Source organism: Trypanosoma cruzi, genomic scaffold (assembly GCF_000209065.1).
Source record: "Trypanosoma cruzi strain CL Brener 1047053516431 genomic scaffold, whole genome shotgun sequence".
Taxonomy (NCBI): Eukaryota; Euglenozoa; class Kinetoplastea; order Trypanosomatida; family Trypanosomatidae; genus Trypanosoma; species Trypanosoma cruzi.
This window is the reverse complement of record NW_001849402.1, coordinates 84,992-94,291: the sequence shown is the minus strand read 5'-3', so window position 1 is coordinate 94,291 and position 9,300 is coordinate 84,992. Positions and strand designations below refer to the sequence as shown.

Sequence of the window (9,300 nt, the reverse complement as noted above, 5' to 3'; positions counted from 1 at the left end):
AAAACTCCCATTCATTATTCAAACCTTTGGCAAGGATGACCAACGAAACGACCTTTCCATCATCCTTCAAGGCGTGAGTGGGCAGCACCGAGAAATCGTCCCCCAACCGAATGCCTGCGCCACCACCACCCAAAAGTTGTCTGAAGGGTTTGGGAATGGGTTTGAAATCCTTCAAAAAGCTGTCAAGATTCGAAGTGCCGCTTCCATGCCACGCAAACCCCATCTTCCTCTCATCCTCATCGCCATGCGGAACGTCACCCTCCGCCTTCCTGGGCGTCCGACAGTCATCACCAGCCACCTTCGTCAGTGGAGCCCCTGACTTGCCACAACCCCCAACAAGAGTCCTTTTATACCCCCATCATCCACAATAGCTGTTGGGCGCAACGGGGGTCAAAGCTAATGCCGTAATGATCACGATGGCACTTCCCTTCCTCCACGTCCTCTTATCGCTGTCAATCGAATTTGCAGCACCAACAACACACGATTTACTATCCGTGGTACTTGTGTAATGCGCTTCAACGATAGCCACAACAGCGCCTTTCACTTAAGCAAGAGAAGATGCACGGAAGGAATCCAACGTATGTATCATAGATTTGTTCTCTGCATCATTAAACAAATCCCCTCATTTAAAATGATTCCATTCCTTGAATTGCCCTCCTTGCCATAAGTGGCTTCACTGCCGCACATCATCACGACGAGGAGAAGCAGCACCGCCGAAGTAGACGCACGCCAGGACATGTTGGGCCCCTGCGGCTCACTCTCTCTTCCTTCCCTCCTCCTTCCGCTGGATCCGGTCACGCGGCGACGGTTGTGTGTGCGGGGTGCCTTCACTGCAGCAACACGTGAGAGCATATAAATATGTGTGTGTGGGCGGTGTGTGTGCTGTTGGTCCTTTCAGTGCCTTACAATTTCGCAGTAGCGATTAGCGCTTATTTTCTTTCCTTCCTAGCGCGTCCGTATGCGTGGAGGAGGAAAACAGCGGCAATACATCAGACACGCCAGTGAGGAGCAGAGAAGAGCACCCACGCAAAGAGTGGGGTACGAGACAATCCGGAAGGGACGGCACGGAGGACCATCGCCCACAGAAAAGAGCAGCAACACGGCAAGTCACGGCGGGCCGTCGGTGTGTGCGGGCCAGCCCTCACGCGGTGCAACACGCCACACCCAACAGGGAATGACAGACAGACAGACAGAGGGAGATGAATGGATGCCGTCAGGAGGCACTCACAATCAACACGGCCCGTGAGCATGCGGCCACTCCACGCAGGAACGCAGGAGAAGAGGGTGAGGGAAAAAAAGCAAGAAGCAGCACAACACACACGGAAGAAACAAATTGCGGGCGGAAAAAGCAGCGCCACGGCCCTCGCCCCGTCCGGCAACTCCACACCAGCCCTCACACACACACACAAACACCATCGCAGTGCCGTCAGTCTGCGGAAGAAAAGATTCGGCCCTCCACACAACAAACGCACACACCGCCAGCAGTCATCCACCAATGGACGAAGAGGAGAAGAGACACACCGCCAGCGCCTCCAGTTCAATCCCACGGCCAACGAGACACGGCCACAGCCCCAAAGCCAACAAACACAACGCACACGAAACAAGAAATCACCCAAAGAGCCACACGCGGAAGCGATTCCTTACCCAGCCACGACGCGGCGCCTCAGTCCACGCGGTCACACGGAGTGAGCCATTTCTCCAATAGAACTTATTCGTCGCCCATCCCTTGAAGATGCTTCTGTTGGTGATGGGCCTTCAAACACAATAGAAGAAAATGGACAATGCAGTAACGCCGTGACACCGCCAGCCACAATGATTCCCTCATACCGGGGCAATTCTCCAATTACGCCTCGTACCCACACACAATCAACATACCATATAAAGATCACCCAATGTTTTTCACCAGAAGCCAAACAACCCCGCTCCCTCCCTAATTCCTTCGGTCACCGTTAAGTTCGATAGCGTTGGACATTTTGGCATTTGTGCGCGGTGCTGCCGCATGGGGCTGGTGCACCCGCACCGCATGCTCACACAAAAGCATCCAAAAATATATAACCCCCACAATATTTCTTTACCACAAATCAAAATTGCCCCTTTCATTCCCTAATTTATTTTTACTATTTCGGTGGTTCTTCCACACTTCGGTGTGCCTCGTCTCTTCAAAAGTCTCTGGATGATATTGACACTTGGTACTGGCGCACCTCTTCCTCCAGAACACCGCAATCTCTTTTTCCTCCTCGCTCACATTATTGGGATTGACGACATCACATCTCTGCCAGCCAGTCATCGGCGTGCTGTCTGCCTGCTGCACATAAATAATATCCCACGACATGTCTCGGGATAACTCCTCCCAACCATTAAAATAAGCCGCCATACGCTCAGTGAACTGCCGCACAGTGCTGGCGGTGGTGTGGCGCCCACCCGCCGTAGCCATCCGCAGCCCAACCACCGTCATTGGATTGGACTCCGAGAAAAAAAGACGTCCACCAGCGGAAAGTTTGTGGTCCACGGTTTGTGCAGCACCCCGTACTTTATTTTACGGATCGTTTTTTCATATTCACTCGGCAGCAAACCCTCATCTCCCTTGGGATGCAATTCAGGGCCAACTTCAAAGAGCAGGGCTTTGCTTGACGTCCTGTTGGCGGCTCAAACTCCGTGAGTTTCGTCGCCATTGCCTTGGCAAAGGCACTCTCCGTGAACGATTTCAAAGCAAGCCATCAAAAAAATATTGGCAAAATATTATCCCTCGACGCCAACATCAGCCTCAAAAAGCCATTTTATTCTGCTACACTTGGGAGGCGTTCCAATGTCCGTTCCCCGAGGCAATCAGATATCGGTGCATTGAAAGGGGTCACTCCGCCTGCGTATATTTCCCGAACAACTTTCACAGGCTTGTGGGACGGATCTTCAGAATACCGTGGCGACTCACCTCCCCGTGAAAAGTACTCCTTCGCAGTTCCCTCGTTGATCGATTGCAATGCAAACTTCACCGCTCCACAGCGTCCATTAAACGCCTCCTCATCAAAGACGTGAAGTGGAATCGATCACAAAAGATAAATGTGTTTTTTTACCCCTTTCCAGCGTTCCGCTTGTTTCTCTTTGGTCCCACCACGCGTCATCCAGGCGCACATCGCCTTCACATCCACCTCGTCGGGGCAATTCATGATGATTCGCGCGGCTTGTGGTTGCTTCGCCCACTCATCATAGTTGGCTACCTTTGGGAATGACACCGCAATCATGCCCCATCCCGAAGTAGGCGCAAAATGTCTCGGTGGCGGCGTTCCCTCCTTTGCCACACCGTAGATAATATACACATTCCTCCCATGCCCCCTCAAACTTCTCAACTCCGAGACGCACATTTCCTCATCGCTGCATCTTGTCACCGCTCCGATGGTCTTGTCAGACACGCACGCACCTCGTCCACCAAAACAGTGGACTACCACTTGTAGTTTCTCGGCATCGCAGTGCAGCAGCTGGTAGAGGAGGTACGAGCCGGCAGCCATCGACTTCCCGATACCGGGCGTCCCAATCAACACACGTCGCCTGGGCTTACAGTCGGTCCCACCGTGAGGGCTGAGCCACGCGATTAGATCGCCCTTGACGATCTGCCACACTCGATCCACCTCACAGTTCACATAGCAGTCACGAGCGGATTTATTCTCCTTCCGATTCCACGAGTACGGCCATCCCTTGTCCGAGGCGAGCACCATCAGCTTGAGACGCGGTACAGCGGATTGCCGCACACCGTCATCCTTTTCGAGGGATTCGCCAACTGCCTTGTAGGACCATGACTGTTTTTCCCTCCTTCATGCACATCCATTCCCGTCCCCGTTTTCGTTCGCTCCACGCCGTCAGGAAGTTCCACCGCATGGCTCCACCTCGCATTGTGCACAGACTCGTAGCATCCCTCCAGGTATATCGGTGCGCTCGTCGTCGTTGGGTTCCTCGCCTCCTCGGCGGCTGCATCCAAAAACCTTTTAGTAGCTCCATGAACACTTGCTTTTACCTCCGCAGAAGCTGCCAACCACCTCAGTAGATTGTCCACACAATGCTCGTAAAGCCTGTATACATCCTCTTCCATATCCATTTCATCCCGCACAGCCCTCTCCATCCTCTTGTAATGATCGGACGCCTGCATTTCGCCCAATACTTCCGCACCGCAAATATATTTCTTGGGGTTCTTGAAAACCTCCTCCAGTAAGACATCCCAATTGGCGTCCATAGCGGCCCTGCCGTCCAACTCCATCGCAAGAAGATCATTCAGCCTCGTTTTATCCACGCGAACCCTTCCTTTAAACACCGCGTATTTAATCCTAGTGGAAACTTCAATCCCCAGTTCTTGTCGTTCTCGCCTTGCCTTTTCTTCTGCCCTCCGCCTCTCTTCTCTCAGTATCTGAGAGTAGGCTGTGTTTATCTGTGCCCTTGCAAGAGGAGTGACCGTATCCTTTCTTTCAAAGTCCCTCCATCGGTTGAGAGTGACAATATATTCTTTTTTAAGCTTATTTGAAGCCTCCGATAGCATGCACAACTCCTCACGCTCTTTTTTCAGCTCTTAACATGGCGGCGATGCCTTTATTGTGCTCAATAGCAATTCGTCTTGGATGAGGTCATTGGGGATAATTAAAAGGTCCTTCATATAGACGTTCTCATTGAATTCCTCAACGCCCCTGCCGTCAAAATAATTCCGAAGGAAATCATTCAGCCGCATTTCCATGGTGCGTTCCTTTTCCTCAAGCAGGATGTCCTTTACGGCGCTGTTCATAGTCCACTGCGGTCGCCGCGTTTCCTCCACTCTTATGTGGGTCGCAGCGGGTTGATCCGTGTCGCCATGGGACTCCGGCCTTGCTCTCGTCTAACGATCTCCCTGCGGCACAGCAGTCGCTTGTCTCTCGGCATGATTAACGCCGTGCGCTCTCCAGGCATTGCTTCTCCTTGTCCTCGTAGTTGGATTGAGTTAAAAGCTGAACACTAACCAACAAACGAGAAAGAAAAAAAAAAAAGGGAATAAAGAGAGAAAGAGAAAAAAAACGCACGGACATGACTGTGCAACCACAACAAGAGAGCCAGCCACACAGTGTGACAGCACAAAGTGGGCTCCTTTACGCAACTGAAAAAATAAAAAGCGACCCTTCCCCGTGGGTTTCCGCCTGCCGCTGATACGGCTCTTGTGAGAAATGAGATGTTATCAACGATGGATTTTGTTCGGTACGAACAAAAAGACGCCGGGCCAAACTGAAGGGAGTAGAGGACGTGACAAAGGTGCTCCCCTCCTCCCCCCTCCTTCCCCCTACCCCCCGACAGGAGGTGCTGCGACTCCCAAATGACGTTGAATCCCAAACAAACAAAAAGAAAAATAACGGGAGAAAATGTGGTTGCATGCGTTGGTCAAATAACTGCAAGCAGCAGCAGCAGGCAAATAAAATAAAAAGACATGTATACATCAGAGGTGCTTGCATGGCATTTTGTGTGTATGTGCGTGTGTGTGTGTGTAAGAATAAAACGAGTCGAGCTACCGGGAGAGAAGAAGTTGGAAATAGAATGCAAAAGAGGAAGCAAATAAATAAATAAGAAGAAACACACGCAGAGAAAAAGAAAATGTAAGAGAGAAATATAGAAGTAAATAATTGAAAATACCCATCGGTAAAAAGATATTGATCGGAGGGGGGGAGGGTGGGGAGAAAGGGATATAAACAGAACGGTAAAACAAAAATTAAAAAAAGTTCTACCGCATGTAAGGGGGTCCTTCCGCTAAGAGATCATACAGCTACCGACCCCGATACACACATATATATATATATATATATATATATATATATATATATATATATATATATATATATTCCTTTCATCTGCCACCGTCGTTACTTTTCTTTTCATTCTTTATTGTTGTTTTGCCTCACGGCCTTATTTTAAGCCCATCTGTCCGCTAATAATAAATAAAAAAGTGTGGGTACCAACTACATACAACACAACCACGTTATTCAAAAAAAGAAGCTGCTGCTGCTGCTGCCCCCACACAAACGTACACGCATACAACCACAATTCCTGCTCTCCCATTCCCTCCCTCTCTCTCTCTCTCTCTCTCTCTCTCTCTATATATATATATATATATATATATACATCTCCCCTCCTCCTTCTTATTTGAATGGGTTCTTATCATCCTCCGCCTGGCGCTTTTTCGTCCAGTACTTTTTGTACTTTGACTGTGCCACGCTATCCTGAAAAGGCGGGCGGTATTCTGCCCATGCCTGGTAGCGAATAAGCACCTCGCCCCATGTCAGGGCGCACTTTTCCACAGGTGCCTCCTCGGCCTTTAGTGCCTTGGCAACACACACACGGTGCGCCAGTTGTGCATTCTCCAGATGCTTTTGCAGTGCCTCGCTTGGTGTCATGTGTTTAATGGCATCGTTAGAGACGTCGTGAAAGGCAAATTCAAATGACATGCTTTAAAACTCTTTGGCGACAGAAGAAATCTCACCTGCAGAACAAATATATATATATATAGAGAGAGAGAGAGAAAGAGAGAAAGAGGACATGCATGCCACTGTCAGAAATCAACAAAAACAAAAACAAAAATAAAAGGAAGGTGGACATGTGCGGAAATATCCCGCTCTCCCACCCTCCTGTATTCCTCCCTCATGCGGGGAAAAAAACATGGAGGGGGAAGTGGTGGGGAAAAAAAAAAAAAAAAAGAAACCTCGCATCGCCGGTGCTTTCAAAAATACGGTCGTCCCACAGTCCGCATTACTGCACCTCGCAGTCGTTCACTGTGGGTCGTGCTGTTGGCTTTCGTGTCGCGCGGGGTGCAGTAAAAACTGTTGACACGTTCTGCTCCTTGGTGGAAATACTCCTCGCAGCACACAACTCTCTTTTTTCCTCCCCTTCTTCTCCTTCTTTTTTCCCCTCTTTTGCTGCTGCCGCTATTTTTGTTATTGTTGCCGTTGGATGATCATCCTCTAACGGCAGTGGGGGTGTCTCCTTTTGTGCCTCCTCCACAGCTAATACGGCGGCCGGTGCATGTTCGGCGGCAAGTAGCTGTGCCGCTATTTGCACTGCCGAGAGTTCACAAAACATCACCTCCTCACGAACGGCAAGGGCTAACGCCTCGCACGATACCCCGTGTCCTCGGCCCATCATATCCCCTACCGTCTCCTGGTTACCACGCATGGCGGCCCGCAAGCAACGTGCTGTGCACTCCTTCCGTGAACGCGGGCAACCTAATCCTTCATGCGGCAACGTTTGACAATGCTTGACTGCGTTAAATACACGTGTTAAGAACCCTACACTACTTAAAACCTGACACAAGAGCTCGTGTGTACGAAGTGATGACGCCGATAGTGGTGGGGATGATGATACGGACACAGCAGCAGCAGCAGCAGGAGAAGGAGACTCGTCCGTACCATGCAAGGGACGTGTAATGGCCTCTTCAAATGCAGCAATGCGTCCTGCCTGCTCCTTCACTTGGAGCTGCAGATCACGCACCTCGCACTCCCGATCCTCCAGCTGCTTCTTCAGCATCTCCACTACGGCGTCATTCTCCTTTTTGCGAAAATCGTGCAAGTGTAGGGCGGTGTTTCTGGCACTCAGTTCCTGTAAACGCTGCTCAAGAAGTGCCTCTTGAACGGCATGCGCTTTTAATTGATCCCGCAGCCTCTCGTTCTCAAGCCGATAGCGCGAGAGCAGCGACCGTACATTCGGATCGGGCAAACTGCACGCCGCAGGGTCCAATCGATCCCGCGCGTCGTGCGGGCTCGCTGCGGGTGGTGCATCACTCCGCTGCTGTCCACGCGTGGCATCCCCGGGCAAAAAGAAACTGCAGCCCGTGTGTCGCGGGTGTAAAATGTTCGGCTGCTCTCGCCACGTCCCCCGCATGTCGCTTTCACCGCTCCTCCTCCTTCTGTCACTCCTTCTTTCTGCCACCACCACCACAACAGCCCTTTTTTTCCCTTCTCTCTGTGGCTCAGCAACCGCACAATTCCATTCCAGTGGTGTGTGTTTGGTGAACACCACAAAAAAAAAAAAAAAAAGGAAAAAAAAGACAAAATAAAAGCAGTGGTAGGCACAGAAACTAAAATAAAATAAAAAATTAAAAATAAAAATAAAAATAAGAAAAGGGGAAAGTCCCACATTTGAAGTTGCGGCACAAAACACACACACAAAGAGAGAGAGAGAGAGAGAGAGAGACAAACAGACATCTCCACACTCCACCTACCGTTCAACACTATATATTTCCCCTTGCCACACACAAACACGCATAAATAAAAACACATGACATCCTCCTTCTCCCTCTTCCCCCAAAAACTTCGCGTCCTTCTCATTTTAATTTCATTTTTTTTTTTGTTTTTGTTTTTGTTTTTGTTTTGTTTTTTGTTTAAATCAATCGCCGTGGGCCCTCCCTCCCTCCCCCATAATTTCCCCCCTTCTCGCCATACACGCAACGGCGCTTTCGCAGAAAGCAAAATAATCCAAACAATAAAACAAAACAAAAAAGAATTGAAAATATATATATATAATGTAATGCGATATATATATATATTTATATATATTAAAGAGCACACTGCTCCTCCAACTCTAATACGGCCCCCACACAAGCATACACAAGCATACACAAGCACACACAAGCATACACAAGCATACACAAGCATACACAAGCATACACAAGCATACACAAGCATACACAAGCATACACAAGCATACACAAGCATACACAAGCATACACAAGCATACACAAGCATACACAAGCACACACAAGCATACACAAGCATACACAAGCATACACAAGCATACACAAGCATACACAAGCATACACAAGCATACACAAGCATACACAAGCATACACAAGCATACACAAGCATACACAAGCATACACAAGCATACACAAGCATACACAAGCATACACAAGCATACACAAGCATACACAAGCATACACAAGCATACACAAGCACACACAAGCATACACAAGCATACACAAGCATACACAAGCATACACAAGCATACACAAGCATACACAAGCATACACAAGCATACACAAGCATACACAAGCATACACAAGCATACACAAGCATACACAAGCATACACAAGCATACACAAGCATACACAAGCATACACAAGCATACACAAGCATACACAAGCATACACAAGCATACACAAGCATACACAAGCATACACAAGCATACACAAGCATACACAAGCATACACAAGCATACACAAGCATACACAAGCATACACAAGCATACACAAGCATACACAAGCATACACAAGCATACACAAGCATACACAAGCATACACAAGCATACCCA

At 49.0% G+C, this 9,300-nt stretch overlaps 2 protein-coding genes and 2 pseudogenes across 2 annotated transcripts, besides 17 other annotated features; all 4 read right to left on the bottom strand.

Moving 5' to 3' along the window:
• Tc00.1047053507777.41 lies at positions 1-852 on the bottom strand (annotated as a pseudogene).
• Positions 1-1,288: a sequence feature (heterozygous, Esmeraldo-like haplotype).
• Positions 1,289-4,528: a sequence feature (areas not merged during assembly with more than two copies in the genome that could not be assigned to a particular haplotype).
• Tc00.1047053507777.30 lies at positions 2,072-4,522 on the bottom strand (annotated as a pseudogene).
• Positions 4,529-9,300: a sequence feature (heterozygous, non-Esmeraldo-like haplotype).
• Positions 4,975-5,028: a sequence feature (T-rich).
• Positions 5,464-5,490: a microsatellite.
• Positions 5,777-5,840: a microsatellite.
• Positions 6,049-6,093: a microsatellite.
• Positions 6,094-6,122: a microsatellite.
• On the bottom strand, positions 6,138-6,443 carry Tc00.1047053507777.20 (hypothetical protein, conserved; the record flags this gene model as incomplete). The annotated part of the gene is made up of 1 exon (XM_800827.1): positions 6,138-6,443. The coding sequence occupies one exon, from the start codon at positions 6,441-6,443 to the stop codon at positions 6,138-6,140; it is 306 nt and encodes a 101-aa protein (XP_805920.1).
• Positions 6,504-6,531: a microsatellite.
• Positions 6,557-6,581: a microsatellite.
• Positions 6,745-7,872, bottom strand: Tc00.1047053507777.10 (hypothetical protein, conserved; the record flags this gene model as incomplete). Its single annotated transcript, XM_800826.1, has 1 exon — positions 6,745-7,872. One exon carries the CDS (start codon positions 7,870-7,872, stop codon positions 6,745-6,747), a length of 1,128 nt encoding a protein of 375 aa, XP_805919.1.
• Positions 6,866-6,916: a sequence feature (GA-rich).
• Positions 8,011-8,049: a microsatellite.
• Positions 8,071-8,111: a microsatellite.
• Positions 8,160-8,184: a microsatellite.
• Positions 8,324-8,373: a microsatellite.
• Positions 8,500-8,546: a microsatellite.
• Positions 8,593-9,120: a microsatellite.